Genomic DNA, 21720 nt, shown 5'->3' with positions numbered 1-21720 from the left:
TCATAATCAGATTTAGTTGATGTAAGTAGCGCTGATGTTGTTCAGAAAATTCTGTATTCAGCTCTCAGTTTTTCTTCTAGTGGTGTAATATAAACTGTTCTCAACTGTGAAGATTATGGAGTGTTTATTATTACATTGTACTACAGTCCTTGGCTATTTATTAAAAGCTTTTCTTATCTGTTTCATGTTTTGACTTCCACATGTGTGTGTTTAGCATAACGGTTGTCATCATGAAGATGAATTATGTTGAGGAATATTTCTACAGACCATTGGCTACAAACGGACGGGGGCACGTTGAGCGAAAACGTAAAAGGAGCATAGACTACGTCATACGCCGCGTTGGCTTGCAAAAGTCGAGAGAAAAGTTTTAGACCCCCATTATGTTTTTGTTTGGGGAAAAGTTGTGGGTAGCGGATCTTGTGAATGTAGCGTGTGCCTGCTTTTTAACCCCTTCGCCGTTGGGGAATTATATTTGTTTCTTTGGGAGATACAAACTAAGGAGATATGTGCAAGATATAAGTAGATGTTAAACTTTTTTGTTAGTTCTGGCCAGGGCATACTCACTGCTGGCTAGTGTTGTAAGAGCACTTCACCTCACCCCCCTTCTCCCGTTAGCCTAGCTAGTGTTAGCTAACTAGCTACCTTTCTCTTCCATAGTTTGTGTAGTACAACTGAAAAAAAATTGTTGGCGAAATGGCGGAAACCAAAATAATATACCACATCGACGAGGAGGAGACGCCGTATTTGGTGAAGATTCCGATTCCTGCCGAAAATATCACTTTGTTAGATTTTAAACAGGTCTTGAACAAGCCCAACTACAAATTCTTCTTTAAGTCTATGGACCAGGATTTCGGGTGAGTGAGAGCCAGTGATGGATGATTGTGCGGGATAATAAAGCAGAAAACCAACCAAATGAGTCCAGCAGTAGTTCATTAGATACATTGTTGCAAAGTCTATTTCTCTTTCACTATACTCCCAAAGACACAAAGGGTGAACTGTTGCTACTCTTTAACGTTAGTTACAATAGCTAGCTAGTAACAATTTAACTAATTGTTACAGTGCAAATCTCGCATGATCCAATGTTGCAAATGAAAAGTCTAATTCAGTAACTAGGTTTACAGATTTTCATGCCAATATTAAAAACATCTGCATAAAAACAACATGCGCATTTTCCCACCAGAGATGTTTCAATCAAATTGACTTGTTGTGGATAAAAGTCTGTGCTTGACGACATAGTGCATATAAAAATACCTTTAGCGGTTTAATTTAATAGTGTGCAATTCGGGGCATAACTGCATCTGCAGGAACGCCCCCTCGAGCATCCCATTGGTTCCTTCATGAACCCCCTCCCCCTGTTCAAAAGGGAAATACAAGTATTATCCGAGTTTTTTTTCGCCCCCGCCTCCCGGAGTCCTCCTTGCTAGCTAGCGGAATGACACCGCTAGACAGTGTCCTTCGCTCCCGCCTGCCGAACACCTGCCCTCACTGTCGTTAACAGAACTGTGGGAAAACAGTGCCTGACAGGTGGGGGCTATGGACACTGTCTACCATTGTCGCTTCCGCTAGCATAACAGGTGGGAGGATGGGGGGGACACCATGTGCTAGCTGTCTTGCTAATTAGCGACACCGTTTGCTAGTTAGCTAGCACACAGTGTTGCCCCCGCCTGCTGTGTACAGGAGAAAACCGTGGCCGACAGGCGGGGGGCTGCGGCGACACCGTGTGTTAGCTAACTAGCTAGCTTGCTAGTTAGGGACACCGTGGCTGGCATGCAACGCACAATAACTCCCACAGAAGAAGGGGCAGGGCCGACAACAGTAGGTAGCTAGCCGTACACCGGTAGACAGTGTCCTTCCTCCCTGCCTGTCGGGCAACGTTTTCCCGCAGTTCTGTCATTGACGCCGAGGGCAGGCGGGAGCGAAGGACACAATGTCGCCTCCTGCCTGTTGTGTACTGGGCTAGCTGGCTAAGCTAGCACAGTGTCCTTCGCTCCCACCTGCTGACCACCTGCCCTCGGGATGAAGGACACTGTCTACCGGTGTACGGCTAGCTACCTACTGTTGTCGGCAGTGTTGCCAACTCCTCAGTAAGGAAAGTAGCTATTGGCTGTCCTAAAAGTCGCTAGAAGTCGCTAAATTGTGTCATCACCTAATTTGCATAATTGGCCATGTGCATGTAATTGTGATGGATGCTGTAGGAGAGAGGAATAACGTCCTGGGAGAGACAAAAAGTGAGTAAAAAAACACCCTACATTTACATCAGCCAGCGGCGGCTTCCCGCATGCGCGATTCATTTACAGTCTGGATGCGGAGGGGTGAACATCTCCTGCTCTGACTGCAGCTGGGAGGGACTGCTGCGTGAGGACTGGGCCGCCTGTGAGTGCTTTGGGACGGGGGTGGGGCCCAAGGCAGCACCCACTGCTCGTTGAGAAGAGTAAGAACGATACGTGCGTTCACGTCAGAGTCTCCAATAACACCAGAAAAAGTCACTAAATTTGTCGCTAGTCACTTTTTTGTAAATATGTCGCTAAGAGGGGTCTGAAAACACGCTAAATATAGCGACAAAGTCGCAAAGTTGGCAACACTGGTTGTCGGCCCCACCCCTTCTTCTGTGGGGTTGAGCGGTGGCTGGCATCCAACGTTATTGTGGGTTAACACCACCTACTAACCTGGAACACCCCCATCTCCCGCAGCTTAAAAATGGACCAATAGAAGTATAAAGAGGGGTTCCTGCAGATGCAGGAATGCCCACATGCAGGAACGCCCTGAATTGTAAGTTGCAATTTTCTCGTTAATTTGATGTACCAAATAAAAAATACACGTTAAATGGGTTTCCATCACATTTTCAACTCTACTGATGGTTTTCTCACAAACAATTTTGCGTTTATATAGCGAGTGTGCCCACTCTGGTATTGGCACATGCACTCTAGCAAACAGCTGGCAGAGATACAGTACCGTTATAGGCTATATGAGATTAATATGGACAAAAGAGCGAGATTATTTTTATTTGTCAAACTGCATTTGATCATGTCACCAGAATAAGACCCTCGATATTTATTCGAAAGAAGCATCAAGCTCATCACCTTGCACTTTCAACACCCAGTGAAGTTAATAACCTATTTAATCTGTAGCCTAATAAACTGCATGCTTTCCCAACAAGTCTTAGTGGGAGGACCACACGTCGATGATGGTTATTATACTGCATCATTATTTGTGCATAAAAGTGTTTCCAGCTACATTTCTCGCATAATTAATTCTACAGACACAAAAAGATCCCACCTTGACTAGCGTATTTTGTTTAATCGACATTTGGAATGTTTACATTTACATTTTAGTCATTTAGCAGACGCTCTTATCCAGAGCGACTTACAGGAGCAATTAGGGTTAAGTGCCTTGCTTAAGGGCACATCGACAGATTTTTCCCCTAGTCGGCTCGGGGATTAGAACCAGCGACCTTTCGGTTACTGGCACAACGCTCTTACCCACTAAGCTACCTACTTACAAGTGTTCTGTTTCTATCAGGCTTGTTGTGAAAAAAATGTATCCGATGTACTTTACTCACATAAAAAGGTTGGATGGAAACAAACCTGGTTAGTAACCAGGTTTCAATCCAACTTTTTCTGCGAATAAAGTACATGTCGGATAGAAAATGTCACGACAGGCCTGATGGAAACAGCAAATTTGCCTTTAAACTTTCCAAATGTTGACCTCGACAACCATAAACGCTAGACAAGGTGGGATCTTTTTGTGTTTGTAAAATTTAATTATGGAAGAAATGTCGCTGGAAACGCTTTGTATGCTCATATATGGATATAATAACCAAGGAAACTTGGAGTCATGCGATGACATGTTGTGTAGTCCTCCAACTACGACTCGGGAAAGCATGCAGTTTATTAGGCTACAGATGACATAAATTATGATTAACTTCACAGGGTGTCCCTTTCCAATAAATATCAAGGGGCTTACTTTTATAATAGTATAAAAGTAATCCTTCTACCCCCCCCCCCCCCCCCCCAAAAAAAAAAAGTTGTTGTCCCACTGGCTATCATAAGTTGAATGCACCAATTTGTATGTCGCTCTGGATAAGAACGTCTGCTAAATGACGTAAATGTAAATGCTTATTCTGGTGGCATGATTATTGATGTTTGGCTAATATTCTCGCTATTTTGTCCATAATAATCTCATGCAGGCTATACCCGCACTATCTGCGAGCTGTGTTGGCTAGAGCGCACATGCCAATACCAGAGTTGGAACATTTGCTATGTAACGCAATTTATTTTGTGACAAAACTATCAGTAGAGTTGAAAATGCGATGGAAACCCATTTTAATGTATATTTTTTATTCGGTACATGGGAATTTAACCACAAAAGTAATTTTTATGTGTACTACGTCATCACGCACATACTTTTATCCGCAACAAGTCAATTTGATGGAAACACATCTCTGGCTACAGGGTGAATGCATCAATTTGTGAGTCGCTCTGGACTAGAGCGTCTGCTAAATGACGTAAATGTGCCCTTGAGCAAGGCACTTAACCCTAATTGCTCCTGTAAGTCGCTCTGGATAAGAGCGTCTGCTAAATGACTTAAATGTAAATGTAAATGGTGGGAACATTTGCATATTTTATTTATGTAGATTTTAGAATATTCGCTTGAAAATCTGTCGCCAATTGGATGCAAAATTGGCTAGTGGGAGAAAATGAGTGTCACGATTAGGGGGAAACGCTTGAGTTGATTTAATATTTGGAAAAGGGGTTTGATTTTTATCTTAGACAGTTAATGCAACAAGGTGACACTTTTGGCCTGTGAGTTACGATGGTTAGCTATTTAATTGAGTCCAATAAGCACAATGTCACCAAATGTGCCATAACGTTACACAATTTAGTGAATGACTGTCGCCTATCAAAGAGGGAGGGGATGTGGGGGGGTGATTGGCTGCGCAAAGAATGCCAAACCATCTCTCTATCATCACACCCCTCCCGATCTCTTGTAGCTAAGACCAGGTGAAAATACTAGTATCCGAATATGGGTCAAAGCATAACTTCCGGCATAAATACTATCTTTACGATGGACACCACAATGAAGAAAAAAAAAAAAAACCTTCTCATCCTGGCTGTTCTCATCACTAATCCCCATATCTCTCTCTCCCTCCATGATCTTGTGAAATCCTCAGCTTTTCTTCCTTTTGTGAACTGGACGAAGTTTTTGTCTCCCTTAACACCCTAGCTTGGCCGGCTGCAATCTCTCTCTCTCTCTCTCTCTCTCTCTCTCTCTCTCTCTCTCTCTCTCTCTCTCGCTCTCTCTCGCTCTCTCTCATCCTCCAGACTGAAAGAGCAGTCTTCTCTCGCAATTCATCTTTCTTTGGTGGCTGCCTGTCAGTTGTGCACTTCCCTAGGTTGAATGGAATGCACGTTTGTGGTGGAGTTTGACTGAGACCTAGGGCTTCTGTTAATCTCATTACTTGCAGTTAAACTGCTTAAGTTTTGTATAGTTAGGAAAACTTACTCTGATGATTTCTCTCTCGGATGATACTGAACACGAAACCAAAACACCAAGTTATGTTATTAAAACAGGCACTAAAACAATCAAATGCTCCTGCGTCATTAGTGAGTTGTAGTCAAATATTTGGAAGTGTCTGACTCCCGGGTTCATTAGACCTAGGCCAACTTCTACCGCAACATTTTGAAACAAAACTCAAGAGAGTCAGTTACAAGTAGCCTACATTTAAACCCAGCTCAAAGGAGTCAGCTGCCCAATCGAAACAGAGCTAGTCAGCCTGTGGCCTCAGTAAAGTAACTAAAGCATCGGTGTGTGTGTTCGCCTGTTCCGTGTGTGTTTTTGTTTCCTGGAGCGCGAGCCAGCTGTCAGACAGGCTGTGTGTGGCAGTCAGAGCAGAGCCGAGCAGTGTGAAACAGAGCAGAGCAGACCATGGGGACCTGGGGTTGGACAGAGGCCATTTGCTTGGTGTCTGGCTGGGGCAGAATCAACAGGAAGAGAGGAGGGGGGTGGGGAGCAGGGGGAGAGGGGTTGGAGTAGTGGAAGCGAATGGGAGTTTTGGGTGTGCTGAGCGAAGGATTAGTAGATGGGAGAAGAAAAGTGTGTTTGCTTGGGATGAGCGAGGCAAAGGAGTAACTACTATGAGGGAGGTGCTGGGCAAGAATTTCAGGTTTTAGGATTCCAAGGGGATTCTGAATTTCCAAGATGTGTTTTGTGTTGTTTGAGACATTTTCGAGTATGTTGGTGAAATAGCTTGAGGTGAGGTCATTTGTTTGGAATGGTGAGGTATGCAGACAATTACCCTGTTAGGGGTAGAATGTTGCATCTGTCCCTTTCTGGATGCAATTGGAGTCTTCCCTCTTAGCAAGAAACAACAGGATAGACAGAGGGCAAGAGAAAGAGCAACTGAAAGGATTGAAAGAGCGAGTGAGAGCAGAGAACGAGAAACAAGGTAGGAGAGAAAGATGAACAAGAGGGGGTAAAGAAAGAAGGGTTCTCACATTCACCCACTCCAGCACTGTAACACAAGGCCAGCCTCCTGCCTGTGACGATGCCTCCCCAGTGCCCACAACAATCTGGCCCTGTGCTGCTTACACTCAAAACCAACCCTCAACAGCTGCTCACACTCACCCACAAAACCAACACTCAACAGCTGCTTACAAAACACCAGTGGGGCAGAGCTGAGCATACTACACCCCCCCCCCACACACATACAGTGGCTTGCGAAAGTATTCACCCCCCTTGGCATTTTTCCTATTTTGTTGCCGTACAACCTGGAATTAAAATTGATTTTTTGGGGGGGTTTGTATCATTTGATTTACACAACATGCCTACCACCTTGAAGATGCAAAATAATTTTTTGTGTGAAACAAACAAGACAAAAAAAACAGCACTTGAGCGTGCATAACTATTCACCCCCCCCCCCCCCCCCCCCCCCCCCCCCCCCCCCCCCCCCCCCCCCTCCCCAAGTCAATACTTTGTAGAACCACCTTTTGCAGCAATTACAGCTGCAAGTCTCTTGGGGTATGTCTCTATAAGCTTGGCACATCTAGCCACTGGGATTTTTGCCCATTCTTCAATGCAAAATTGCTCCAGCGCCTTCAAGTTGGATGGGTTCCGCTGGTGTACAGCAATCTTTAAGTCATACCACAGATTCTCAATTGGATTGAGGTCTGGGCTTTGACTAGGCCATTCCAAGACATTTAAATGTTTCCCCTTAAACCACTCGAGTGTCGCTTTAGCAGTATGCTTAGGGTCATTGTCCTGCTGGAAGGTGAACCTCTGTCCCAGTCTCAAATATCTGGAAGACTGAAACAGGTTTCCCTCAAGAATTTCCCTGTATTTAGCGCCATCCATCATTCCTTCAATTCTGACCAGTTTCCCAGTCCCTGCTGATGAAAAACATGGTGTTCTCGAGGTGATGAGAGGTGTTGGGTTTGCGCCAGACATAGTGTTTTCCTTGATGGCCAAAAAGCTCAATTTTAGTCTCATCTGACCAGAGTACCTTCTTCCATATGTTTGGGGAGTCTCCCACATGCCTTTTGGCGAACACCAAACGTGTTTGCTTATTTTTTCTTTAAGCAATGGCTTTTTTCTGGCCACTCTTCAGTAAAGGCCAGCTCTGTGGAGTGTACGGCTTAAAGAGGTCCTATGGACAGTTACTCCAGTCTCCGCTGTGGAGCTTTGCAGCTCCTTCAGGGTTATCTTTGGTCTCTTTGTTGCCTCTGATTAATGCCCTCCTTGCCTGGTCCGTGAGTTTTGATGGGCGGCCCTCTCTTGGAAGGTTTGTTGTGGTGCCAGATTCTTTCCATTTTTTAAATAATGGATTTAATGGTGCTCAGTGGGATGTTCAAAGTTTCTGATATTTACATTTACATTTTAGTCATTTAGCAGACGCTCTTATCCAGAGCGACTTACAGTTAGTGAGTTCATCCATTTTCATACTGATATTTTTTATAACCCAACCCTGATCTGTACTTCACAACTTTGTCCCTGACCTGTTTGGAGAGCTCCTTGTTCTTCATGGTGCCGCTTGCTTGGTGGTGCCCCTTGCTTAGTGGTGTTGCAGACTCTGGGGCCTTTCAGAACAGGTGTATCTATACTGAGATCATGTGACAGATCATGTGACACTTAGATTGCGCACAGGTGGACTTTATTTAACTAATTATGTGACTTCTGAAGGTAATTGGTTGCACCAGATCTTATTTAGGGGCTTCATAGCAAAGGGGGTGAATACATATGCACACACCACTTTTCTGTTATTTATTTTGTATAATTTTTTGAAACAAGTAATTTTTTTCATTTCACTTCACCAATTTGGACTTTTGTGTATGTCCATTACATGAAATCCAAATAAAAATCCATTTAAATTACAGGTTGTAATGCAACAAAATAGGAAAAACTTTTGCAAGGCACTGTACACACAAAATTGTGCATGCATACACACACACACACACACACACTAGCCAACCAAACCACACACACACACACACAAAACATCACATGCACACAGGCGTAGAGGCAAATGAAGCTGAAAAAGCTTAGCTGTAAGTCTTTAGGACTCTGAGCAGTCAGTTAAGTATCTCCTCTACACAGTACTTGTTTCCAGCCCAGGTCCTAAGTACTGCGGTAATAACATGGAGGCTCTGACATACGAATATTACACAGCAGATTCTGTCTGTCTCACTAACATTGTATAAGGGGATGCAGAGAAAAACAATAGTCTGATGGATTTATAAGTCTTGAGACACAATGGTTGGTCTGTGAGAGTTCGTTCAGATATAGTTGTAGGGAGTTTGTGTATCTATCTCCATTGTGGTTTGGGTAAGGATGGTGAGTCATTGGGAAACAAACACAGCGGCGTCCTCATGTTGCTCTTTACGTCGGTCTCTGCCAATGGGATTACAGTATGTGTTTGTCTCTGTGTTTTCACTTAGCCTAATCTCTCTTTCTGTCTCTTGCGCTCTCTCTCTCCTCTTTCTCGCTCTCTCTCGTGCTCTCTCTCTGTTCTTTCTTTCTTTTAGGGTGGTGAAGGAAGAGATCTCAGATGAAAGTGCCAAGCTCCCCTGCTTCAACGGACGAGTTGTGTCATGGGTAAGGGCAAACTGGTAGAGGTAGACTGTACACCGCTATCTTGGACCAGTAAAAGACCAGTAGTAGAAGGGAGACAGAGGGGGGTAATTCCTGAATCGCTCCAAACTATTTTTCCAGGACTGAATTGTAAAAGTCAACTTCCCAAGTCAGAACAATACTTCTGAAATGGACCTAGCAGTTCAAATATATCATAAAGTGAGCTTTGAACCAGAGCCAGAAATGTAGACTACAGACTCTGGCAAACTCAGTCTGAGATTCAGAGTTGAAACCATCTCCATATTGGCATCAAGTTCCAACACCATTACATGATCTTCTAGGAATGCCAATTAGAATGTTATTGTCATGGAACGTTTGGTGCCAACATGGCGGGCATTTCTTTAACCACCTCTAGCTATGGCCCTACTTTAGCTACTAATAGAGCATTGACAAAAACCCACTATCATAAACACCTTGGTCTGTGAACGTAACATTGACAGAACCAAGGTATTTCCTACATCCTCAAATTTCCTCACTTATGATTATATTACCTACCCTAAAGAACATGCAGGATATGAGTCCTGCAGACAAAACATTGTGACTTGTCCCGGATAAGGGGGGTTGGGAGGAAAGCATCTGCTAAGTGCATAAGAAGGAGAAGAAATGAGGGAGAGGATTGGACAAAGAGAGGAGACCATAGGGACTGACACATGATAGGATGGAGGGATGATCCCAGAGGGACGAGTGCTCTATAGTCAAAGAGCCATTAGAAGAGAGGGAAGAAATAAAGCTTAAAGAAAAGAAAGGGGGAAAGTGTTATGTGGCACTGTGTCTCTGACACCTGGGAGGGGATATTCAATCAAAACTGCAAACTGGTTTTCAGGGGAAGGTTCAGGACAGAACTTTATCCATGAAACTAGAACACATTTGAATGGATGCTTTGTTCAGTCTTTCATAGAGAAACTAAAATGTATAGAAACCCAGAATCTCTGTTGAAAGATAGTTTGTTAGTGTTTCAGCCCCTCTCCAAGCAGACTGGTCTATATAGGAGTATGTTTGGTCTGTATAGGAGTATGTTTGGTCTGTGTAGGAGTATGTTAGGTCTGTATAGGAGTATGTTTGGTCTGTATAGGAGTATGTTTGGTCTGTATAGGAGTATGTTTGGTCTGTATAGGAGTATGTTTGGTCTGTATAGGAGTATGTTTGGTCTGTATAGGAGTATGTTAGGTCTGTATAGGAGTATGTTAGGTCTGTATAGGAGTATGTTAGGTCTGTATAGGAGTATGTTAGGTCTGTATAGGAGTATGTTAGGTCTGTATAGGAGTATGTTTGGTCTGTATAGGAGTATGTTTGGTCTGTATAGGAGTATGTTTGGTCTGTATAGGAGTATGTTTGGTCTGTATAGGAGTATGTTTGGTCTGTATAGGAGTATGTTTGGTCTGTATAGGAGTATGTTTGGTCTGTATAGGAGTATGTTAGGTCTGTATAGGGGTATGTTAGGTCTGTATAGGGGTATGTTAGGTCTGTAGGGACGCCTTGCGCTAGGTCAGGGATGGGCAACTGGTGGCCCGTTGATGGACCTTTGATCAAAAAAACGAAGGTAACAATCTAAAGAATGTTAGCTGACATGGGCTAATTGACTGACTATCAGTGACTGACATAACAAAAATGTTAAATCAAAATTCCTCCTGAAAAAAATAAAAATAAAAAATCCTCCATCCTCACTATTATCCCCTTTCCCGCTCTGACCACCCCCTCCAAATCTCTATCCCTCGTCTGTCCACCCCCTCCAAATCTCTGTCCCTCGTCTGTCCACCCCCTCCAAATCTCTGTCCCTCGTCTGTCCACCCCCTCCAAATCTCTGTCCCTCCTCTGTCCACTCCCTCCAATTCTCTGTCCCTCCTCTGTCCACCCCCTCCAAATCTCTGTCCCTCCTCTGTCCACTCCCTCCAATTCTCTGTCCCTCCTCTGTCCACCCCCTCCAAATCTCTGTCCCTCCTCTGTCCACTCCCTCCAATTCTCTGTCCCTCCTCTGTCCACTCCCTCCAATTCTCTGTCCCTCCTCTGTCCACCCCCTCCAAATCTCTGTCCCTCCTCTGTCCACTCCCTCCAAATCTCTGTCCCTCCTCTGTCCACTCCCTCCAATTCTCTGTCCCTCGTCTGTCCACCACCTCCAATTCTCTGTCCCTCCTCTGTCCACCCCCTCCAAATCTCTGTCCCTCCTCTGTCCACTCCCTCCAATTCTCTGTCCCTCCTCTGTCCACTCCCTCCAATTCTCTGTCCCTCCTCTGTCCACTCCCTCCAATTCTCTGTCCCTCCCTCTCTCCTCAGTTGGTTTCATCAGACACGCCAGGAGCAGCAGAGCCAGTATCACCAGTCCTTCCTCCGCCCCCAGCAGAAGTCCGGCCCCCGCCCTCACCCCCTCCTCCTGTCCCACCCCCACCTGTTGAGAGGACCGGGGGCATCGGTGACTCCAGACCCCCGTCGTTCCAGTAGGCGCACACACCCTCTCCCACAGTCCCAATAATCAGTGTGCTACTCTAATGTATCTCTCACATTGTATCTAACATATTCTATAACAGAATACCTCAGTCACTCCAGCTATCACGTTACCTACTGTTAAATACAACGGTCCATTTGAACATGATCTTAGCCTGTGCCGCCCATTGACAGTAAGCACCTGGTCTGGGAACAGGTTCTAGTCATTGTCTGTCTAGATCATAATACACTGCAAACCTGTGTTCAGATAGTATTTAAAATCATTAGCTGCACTAGATTGAGTTTGCCTGGCGCAATAGGACCAATGGAATGGCCCCAGAAGTACAAACCCGCCATCAAGCACTCAAGGCAGACTAAAGTAATAGCTCAAAGTTCTTGAAAATTAAAATTTCAAATACTATTTGAACCCAGTTGTGATATACAGTACCACTACTAGGCTTGATCCATTGCTTCCTATTCATACACATGGTATGGGAGCTGTCTGTCCTCATAGGTCGTAATACGATCTGGGTTGTAGCTTATATTATTAGAGGTTATGTGTGCGCTTCTATTTGTGTTTTATTAGGTAATGTATGTCACAGAGCCGACATACAATACCATCTCTCATTCACCCATAGAATTAAAATGAGTAGAACGGACGTTCTCATTCAAAGTCATTCTAATTCTATGTTTTCCCTACTTTAACCCTCTCCCTATGCAGTCCCAATGCAGCAGGCAGTGTGGAGAACCTGGACGACCAGACAGAGACGGAGTCTGTGGTGTCCTTCAGGAGAGAGAGACCCAGACACAGGGAGGCCATGGAGCAACATGGTGAGCACTCTGCACTGCACAGTCTACTGTCACATGATGGTTTCCACTAGATAGAACAGCCACAAAGTCAAAATGGCTATATGTTAAAAATTCACGAAAACAAAGTTGTTATTTTTGGTCCTAATTTAAGGTTAGGCATAAGGTTAGCAGTGTGGTTAAGGTTAGGTTTAAAATATCGTTTTAAAAAGAGACATTTTAGAAATAGGCAGGGTTTATGACTTTGTGGCTGTGGTAACTAGTGACGACCCCATGATGGAACAGCACTGGGTCATGTTCAGTAGGGCACTGTAATGGAAAATGTTGCTATGGAAAATGACAATTGAGCGTTTCTTATTGGGCAATGTCAGGCTTCCCATTTCAAAATGTTTTCTTCTGTTTTGTGTCTACTGAACAGTGGGAATAGCAATTGACATTGATAACATGAATAAACATGAAATCCATAGTAAACCTTCTATATCGTTATCTCTCTCTCTCTTCCTTTTCTCCCCCGCTCTCATATCTCTCCATCGCTGGTGCGTCAGGGCCGAGGATGAACGGCCAGAGCCGCATGGTGCGCCACCTAGCGGGCTATGAGAGCGCTACCACGGTGATGAGCAGCGAGCTGGACACCACCAGTTTCTGTGACTCTGAGGATGACGACACCATGAGCCGGTTCAGCAGCACCACGGAGCAGAGCACGGCGTCCAGGCTGCTCAAACGCCACCGCAGGCGCAAGAAACAGCGCCCGCCCAGGCTAGAAAGGGTAATGGATGCACTAGTCTTTTATTTCTTCTTCTCTTTTGTTGACTTATTAAAAGTTTATGACTTAAACCATTGAAAGTCAGAAATGTCCCATTCTGCGTTGGAATGTATTGTATTTTGATTGTGTTTTTCCCTATTTCTTGTCCCAGGCGTCGTCGTTCAGCAGTGTGACGGACTCCACCATGTCTCTAAACATCATCACCGTCACGCTCAACATGGGTCAGTAACGTCACACTGTCTGTTCCCCAACACCACTCCCCTTCTCATGTCATCTTCCATCCATCTCTCTGACCCTCTCTTTGGCTGTCATGCTTTTCCACTCATTATTTTATACCTCTACCTAACCAGTACTCTGCGCGTCCATTTTGAAAAACCTCCAGTCGTTCTTGAAATGGCCTAGAAATCCTAGCCTGGTGAAACCTGCCTGATCTTGCAATAGCTCACATTCTGCGAAGTGAAACAAATGTTAAGCGCTCAGTCTGCTTGACCAGGCTATAGACATCCACCCCTCCAACACGTTTCTGACCTGTGACCTGAACTCCATGTCTCACCACCCCTTACTCCCGTCTCTCCTCCTGCCACGTCTCTGTTCTTCTGTCTTCACTTGCTGTCACTTTTTTCACCAACTCTTACCACCACCTCTCAATGACATTCTTTATCTCAGGGGACTTCCTTCCTAAAAGTTTAAGATTAAATAAACGATTTCCTCTTCCCTCCCACAGAGAAGTATAACTTCCTAGGCATCAGCATCGTGGGTCAGAGTAATGAGAGGGGGGACGGGGGCATCTATATCGGTTCCATCATGAAGGGAGGGGCGGTGGCCGCCGACGGACGCATCGAACCCGGGGACATGCTGCTTCAGGTGTGTGTGTGTGTGTGTGTGTGGCCGACCGGGGTGACTACAGGATGTCACTAGATAGCCATATATAACTGGTGATTGAATACAGGACGTATTTGTTCTTGAGTTATGATCGGACCGTTCATATCTACGGACTCTTTGTCTTTCTCCTCAAGGTGAACGACATCAACTTTGAGAACATGAGCAACGACGACGCGGTGCGCGTGCTGAGGGAGATCGTACACAAACCAGGGTGCGTGTCAGACCTAAGGACTACAGTACATTTGCACCACCTTTGTCTATGCTCAATGGGAAATGATACCTGTCCGTCTGTATCTCCCTCAGGCCCATCGTCCTGACAGTGGCTAAGTGCTGGGACCCGTCACCTCAGGGCTACTTCACCCTTCCCCGCAGTGAGTAGCAGGCTGCATAGAGTTGTACAGCTACTCTATCTCTATGGTCTTTACATAACATTAGGAACACCTTCCTAATATTGAGTTGCCCTCAGAACAGCCTCAATTTGTCGGGGCGTGGACTCTACAAGGTGTCGAACGCGTTCTGCAGGGATGCTGGTCCATGTTTACTCCAATGCTTCCCACAGTTGTGTCAAGTTGGCTGAATGTCTTTTGGGTGGTGGACCATTCTTGATACACAAGGGAAACTGTGGAGTGTGAAAAACCTAGCAGTGTTGCTGTTCTTGACACACTCAAACCAGTGCACCTGGCACCTACTACCATACCCTGTTCAAAGGCACTTAAATGTTTTCTTGCCCATTCACACTCTGAATGGCACACATACACAATCCATGTCTCAATTGTCTCAAGGCTTAAAAATCCTTCTTTAACCTGTCTCCTCCCCTTCATCTACACTGATTGAAGTGGATTCAACAAGTGACATCAATAAGGGATCATAGCTTTCACTTGGATTCACCTGGTCAGTCTGTAATGGAAATAGCAGGTGTTCCTAATGTTTTGTACACTCAGTGTATAGCGGGGCCATCAGTACTTTATCCTTTTTGTTTCCGATGAATAAATGAGATCTCTTGTCGCCCCCCTCGCTGTAGATGAGCCGATCCGGCCCATAGACCCAGCAGCATGGGTTAGCCACTCGGTAGCCCTAGCGGGGGCGTACCCCCCCTACACCGGCAGCTCTGCTCTCAGCACCATCACCACCACCTCTGTCACTGAGACAGAACGTGAGTACTGCACGTTCTCTTTCTTTCTTTTTTTCTATCTACTCTTTTTAGCCCCTCTCTCTCTCCATATTACCACTCTTTTCAACTCCTCCATTTACCTTCTCTCGCTCTCCACTTGACCCAAGTCTACTCTCTCTTACTTTCTCTTCCTCTTTGTTTCTCTCGTCTCTGCCCTCCTCCCTCTCTCTGCTATCTTTTATTTTATTGCGGTCTATCCATCCCTTTGTCGTGTGCCAGGCGTTTTATACCCGGCCTTGGCACAGGAAGCACCGGCCACATCTGTCTTTCTCTTCTAGTCTACAGTGTTTTATGTGGTCAATGATGGCTGTCTACCTCCCTCAGTTTCTCCCTCCTTTTCTATACCTCTCTCCTCAATCCTTCTCCCCTCGCTCTCCTTTTATTTATCTCCCTATCTTCTACCTTTTTCTTTATTTCTCTCTCCCCCTCTCTTTTTCTCCCTCCCTCCCTCATCTCTCTTACTCCTTCTCCGTCTCTCCAGGTTTCGATGACTTCAACCTGTCCCTCCACTCTGACATGGCGTCGGTGGCCAAGGCCATGGCCTCCCCAGAGTCTGGCCTGGAGGTCAGAGACAGGATGTGGCTCAAGATCACCATCCCTAACGCCTTCCTGGGTGAGTTAGAGCGTGTGTGTGGGGGGGGGGGGGGGTTAGAGGGCCATAGTCAGGCCTCTGTATCAAGATCAAAAAGGAAACATTAAAGGGATCAAACTGAGCAACTCTTTCCCTTCTCTCTCTCTCTCTCTCTCTCTCTCTCTCTCTCGTGTGTCCGTCTCCAGGTTCTGACGTGGTGGAGTGGCTGTACCACCACATCGAGGGCTTCCAGGACCGCCGCGAGGCCAGGAAGTACGCCAGCAACCTGCTGAAGGCCGGCTTCATCCGCCACACTGTCAACAAGATCACCTTCTCAGAACAGTGCTACTACATCTTCGGAGACTTCAGCGACTGTGAGAACTGTGAGTACCAGGGGGATACTTATGCTGGAGGAAAAACCGAAAATAAAAACAGGAATCATTTTGATTGCTTTTTGGGGATTTTATTAGGATCCCCATTAGCTGTGCAAAAGCAGCAGCAACTCTTCCTGGGGTCCACACAAAACATGACATAATGCATAACATTAATAGACAAGAACAGCTCAAGGACAGAACTACGTACATTTTTAAAGGCACACGTAGCCTACATATCAATACATACACACAAACTATCTAGGTCAAATAGGGGAGAGGTGTTGTGCCGTGAGGTGTTGCTTTCTGTTTTTTGAAACCAGGTTTGCTGTTTATTTGAGCAATATGAGATGGAACGGAGTTCCATGCAATAATGGCTCTATATAAATTAACTTATTTGTGGAAAGGTTAATGCCTATATCTTCTCAATATCTGGAAGAGCTTGTAGTAAATCAGAAGGAAGGGAAGCGCTGAGGGACACAATAGTAGATTCTGGTAGATCGAAGGCGCTCGTTGGTAAAAGGGGTAAATTGATCATCATATAATTAATTAAAATGTCTTTATTTGTATGGCATGTTCAATGGAAACAAAGTTTAAAAACTCTGACGCGTTTCGGCTGCATGGCCTTCGTCAGGGAGTACAAAGATATGGTAAGCTGTAAGAGCTTATTCAAACCCTTTGGCCAAATGAGTTCTTCAACCAGTTAAAGTTGAACTCTCTCTCCTCGGCCCCTCCCTCTTCACTTCTCCCCATCTCCAGACATGGCCAACCTGTCCCTGATTGACAACGACGGCTCCAGCGGGGCCTCCGACCAGGACACCCTGGCCCCCTTGCCCCTCCCGGGGGCCACACCCTGGCCCCTGCTACACTCCTTCCCCTCCTTCCAGTACCCCCACCCCCACCCCTACTCCAGCCAGCCCCCACCCTACCACGAGCTGTCCAGCTACAGCTTCGCTCCAGGCAGCACGGGCACTGCCAGTCAGCACAGCGAAGGTAAGACCAAGTGGGGAGGGAGGGAGGGAGGAAAGGAGGGAAAGAGGGTCAGGGAGGGTGTCACATTGGTGGCCAATTTCCAAATTGTCTGCATTATGGAAACTGAAGAAATAACCATATATGTATGAGAGCTGGCAGTTTTTAAGCGGTTTGAACCAGTTCTAACCACTGTGTTTATCCCCCTAGGGAGTCGGAGCAGTGGGTCGACGCGGAGCGAGGGGGGTGAGAGGCGACGAGGCAGTAAGGGGGGTCAAGGCAGTACGGCGGGGGGGGCAGGAGAAAAGTCCCCCTCTGGAGGAGGGGAAGGGGGTGACTCTCGCTCGGGCAGCGGCAGCGAATCGGAATACTCCGTCCGCAGCAGCCTGAGGCGGGGCCATGGCTCGGCCACGCCTAGCGAGCACAGCCACTCCTCCCAGCGCTCGCATCATCACCGCATGCCACCGCCCCCCCACATGTCGCCCTATCCCCCCGGGATGCCCATGCCCTACAACCCTATGATGGTGATGATGGTGCCCCAGCACCCACACCCACACATGGGACCCCCAAACATGGGACACCCCCACCAGTACACCCAGCAGCACCCCTCGGTCCCCATGGGCATGGGCCCCTCTGTCCCTGGGGGACCACCCGGGGCCCCCCCAACCCGTGACCTGGGCTCTGTGCCCCCCGAGCTGACTGCCTCGCGCCAGTCCTTCCACCTGGCCATGGGCAACCCCAGCGAGTTCTTTGTGGATGTCATGTAGTCTGATGACGTGTGTGTGTGTGTGTGAAGTGAGTGACCATTGATGTGAGATCTAGGAATAGTTCACTCTTTGGGGACTGAATATTCTAGTCTATGGTGGTAACTAACTTTTGGTCTGATTAGGCCATAGTAGATTGGTGTCGCTCATTTCTTGTCTGGTAAGAACAGGGTTCAACAGTGAGTCAGAGGAATTTGGCACAGTATCATAAAAGACATGAAATGCATCACGTCTGGTTTTCCTCTCCTGAATAGACTGGCATACTGTATCTTGACTTGCAACTGCACTGCTGGATTCTCCATGTCAGAAAAGTCACTCTCCTCTCGTTTGATTTAAAATGTCTGTGTATTGGTTTAGTTCTGCCTATCTCTCACTCTGTCTGTGAAGCTGTTCTGTGTTTTCTTACCAATTTTAGTTAATAGCATTGTGTTTGTTTTTCCTACCTGGGACTTACTGGCTGGCTGACTGGGTGTGAGGAACGGTAGTGGTCATTCATTGAAATGACTGAAGTAACAAACTAACTAGCCAAATGAGGAGCTGTTGCTAAGTGTACAGCGAGGACTCGAACAGTAGAGGGCGCTACTTGCTGTTTTCCATTGGGGAACCAGTTTTCTGAAAAGGAGGTGAAATTGATCATGTTTCCAGATTTACCTGTGTGTTGATAATGTCATTTTGGGCTGTATCACATGACTCACAAGTGCCTTATTTTCAGCCATTAGCCACATAAAAGACATGTATGAAAAGTATTATGTCTTGCTCAACTTTTAACTATCATGGTAACATGATGGAACATCAAGCCCACTTTTTAAATGAAATTGTGTGCCAACTAGTTTCTATTGTATTTTATTTTCAGTGGCCTTGCCTTTGTATATATCTATAATAACTCCCATGTAAATGCCATAGTATAGACTAGTGAACTCATGTGAAACTATAGGGCAAACAATGACAGACACACTTCTGTCTGGCAATCAGAGGATGAACACTTCAAATGACAAGAATGGGAACCATGTATTGTAACCATGTCTAGGACTATGTGGTATAAGAAATGGTACTTGAGGATGAAGAAGGCACACCAAAAACGGTACTTTTGGGATTCATGAGTTCTCTCCAAATAACTGTGATTCCCCCCTCATCCTCTTGCCTCATATTTTGCATGTTACTGACACACGTAAGCATCCATTTTGTACGAAGGAATATATAGAATATGACAACGATGATGTATGACCGAACCATAAAGGTGCTAAATGAAGTCAATTTTTTCTAAGTATAGCAGTGTCACCTTGGTGCCCTTTTTGTTGGATTTCATTGTCACTTTTGTTTCTGTATTTGAGAATAAATGTGTAATAGACTGAAATTGAAAGACATTTGTTTTTTCTCTATAATATCTGGATTTTAGAGAAATATTAATGTCCACCAACTTTCCAGAACAGTAGATGGCGCTATGGCATGCATTTTCTTTGAATGTTTTTTCTTGACTCCTCCCACTTTGAAATAAGGAAACCAGACCTGCCTTTCTTCTGCTGCCGAAGTCAGGGGTGTATTCATTAGTCGGATTCCGTTGCAAAACGTTTTGCAACAGAAACCGTTAACTCCAAATGAAAAACGTGAGTTTCTATTGGACAGATTCAAGGAGGTCCATCCCTGTGCACGACCTGGGGGTTGGCATCACCCTGGGTGTCCATTGGCTTCAAGGGCATTCTGCTGTATGGCAACCCTGTCCAGAAAGAGAAGTACCTGCCCAAACTAGCCATAGGTAAGAACCAGCCAAAGAGCCTTCAGGTTGAAATGTGGCATTAAATAAACTGGGAGCATTCAACAGTGACTATCTATTTCTCTTTCAAGACAGCTGGAGCTACAATTTTTTACCAGAAAGAATGGTGTGAATGCTTAGTCATACTCATTCGACTACTGTGCTTCAGACTGGCTTAGTCTTTGTATCGCGCTGTGGATCAAATCGTTTTTTTCCCACATGTGAGTGTGTGAGAGACGATAGCAGCGTTCTATCTGACTGCCGGACAGTGGTTCTGATGCTGCTTCTATCACAACCTTCAAGATCTGGACCAGCTAGGTGGGAGAACGCACACACACACACACACTTGAGTATGTGAGGAAGCTTGCCTCACACACAAACACACCCCCTAGTCCAGATATGTATATCCACATGGGAGCCGTGTTGTTGTTCCCTATACGTTCACATAAATTTTTCCTGTCCATTAATCCCGGGTTTAAATTTCCAATGTTACTGTCCTTCACAGCAATAGAGGCATGGCTGAGTACTAGTGCAACAATGAGTTGAGTCCAACCATTCACCCCTGACTTTGCACTAGTACTCACTAGTTTGACCATTCTGAGTTTCAACACATTGCACAAGTGTAGAGCAAAGAATATGGTCGTGACTTCACCCACCTTTTCTTTTAGGTCTTATGGTTTAAGATTGGAACCCACCCATGTGGGACTGGGCGGTTACCTTATTTTACTATATACTGGGATTGATGCAGGAACCGGTTTGGGGTTTTACTTTACATTCTATAACGGCATTTCAATGTTTGTTTTGTTAAACAACTCCGGAGCGTGTAATGTCCATATGGGTAATTACTACGTAGCCCACACTTTGCATGATGCCACGCGGGTTAAGTGATGAGAGTGGCTGCTCTCTAGGTGACTGAATTTTTTTAATCATCCCTTCAGCAGAAATGCTTTCTCTTCAATTCCTCTCAGGAAAATGAAAGAGAAAATGATTAGGTCGACCTGCAAACCATTCAAACAAATGTAAATTGGAAGGTAAAGTCCAAGTAAAATGTTATTTTTATAAGAAAGCAACATCTTTATGATAGTAAAGGTATTCTAACCATTGAGTAATTACATGATACTACTCTCAACTTCTACTACTCTACTCTCATTCCAGAGTCACATCTGTGAATCTCCAGTTCTTATCTTTTCTGACTGGTTGATAGGGTAATGTACTACACTCAGCTTGCAGAAACAGGCCTACTATAGGAGCAAAAGAGGTTTCTGGTTCATAACCTTGGTTGTGGTGTCCTTAAAGGTCCAATGCAGCTGTTTTTAGCTCAATATCAAATCATTTCTGGGTAACAATTAAGTACCTTTTCTGTGATTGTTTATTTTTGACCATTGTAATTGAAAACAAACAGGTTCTTTGCAAAGAGCAACTTCTCAAGCAAGAACTTTGCTAGGACTGTGGGAGTGGTCTGAGTGAGGAGGGGAAAACTGAAAACAGACTGTTATTGGCAGAGGTTTGGAACTCTTTCTTATTGGTCTATTAACTAAATGTACTGCCTGGCCTGCATACTATGTTCGGTTTGCTCCTAGAAGAACTCGGCTAGGCAAAGAGAACATCTGTGCCTCATATACTCACTTAAAAAGACCTTTGCTTAAAAAGGGAGAACGCTTTGAGATGCCATAGCCAGTATACACTTCCTCAAAATAGTCAGAATTAATCTGATAACTCACGAAATTTGTAATACATTTAGGCGTTTTTGCCGAGGAGGTCTAGTTGTGCAATTTAACATTAACTAAGATGATTGGTGCAGTATTTCTCAAGTGGAAAACTGTGCATGAAAACGAGTCGTCGCTCGTTGAATGACAACAAACACTTAGTTAAAGAATCCCTACTGTTGACCAATCGCCGATGAAGAGGCGTAGACTTCGGCTACCGAACTTCGGCTTGCTTCAGGAAATGTTTTTGTGTGCACGAACAGCCGAAAAAAACCCTTGCCTAAGACCAAAACGAACAAAAACTTCACAAAATATCGTTATAATGTATGCACAAACTGTTCCGGATGGGAAGCATGAGGATGCCTTTAGGGGAAACTGCACCACTGTTCGCCCCACTGTCTTGGTTATTGTTTTTGTTGTAGAAC

General features: G+C 45.2%; 1 protein-coding gene across 1 annotated transcript; it reads left to right on the top strand.

Moving 5' to 3' along the window:
• Positions 1-380: 380 nt before the first annotated feature.
• On the top strand, positions 381-19184 carry LOC311132806 (segment polarity protein dishevelled homolog DVL-2-like; the record flags this gene model as incomplete). Its single annotated transcript, XM_084166147.1, is given in 16 exon segments — positions 381-432; positions 639-685; positions 688-854; positions 9018-9087; positions 11395-11555; positions 12263-12372; positions 12894-13114; positions 13263-13332; positions 13836-13975; positions 14128-14204; positions 14297-14364; positions 15015-15146; positions 15646-15777; positions 15942-16118; positions 16866-17099; positions 17286-19184. Coding segments are annotated over 16 exon segments (2415 nt in total). The 3' UTR covers positions 17843-19184.
• Between the last annotated feature and the right edge of the window lie 2536 nt (positions 19185-21720).

The sequence above is a fragment of the Coregonus lavaretus genome (genome assembly GCF_964263955.1).
Source record: "Coregonus lavaretus genome assembly, chromosome: 7".
Classification (NCBI taxonomy): domain Eukaryota; kingdom Metazoa; phylum Chordata; class Actinopteri; order Salmoniformes; family Salmonidae; genus Coregonus; species Coregonus lavaretus.
The sequence above is the reverse complement of the archived record's forward strand: the minus strand, read 5'-3'. Positions and strand labels throughout refer to the sequence as shown.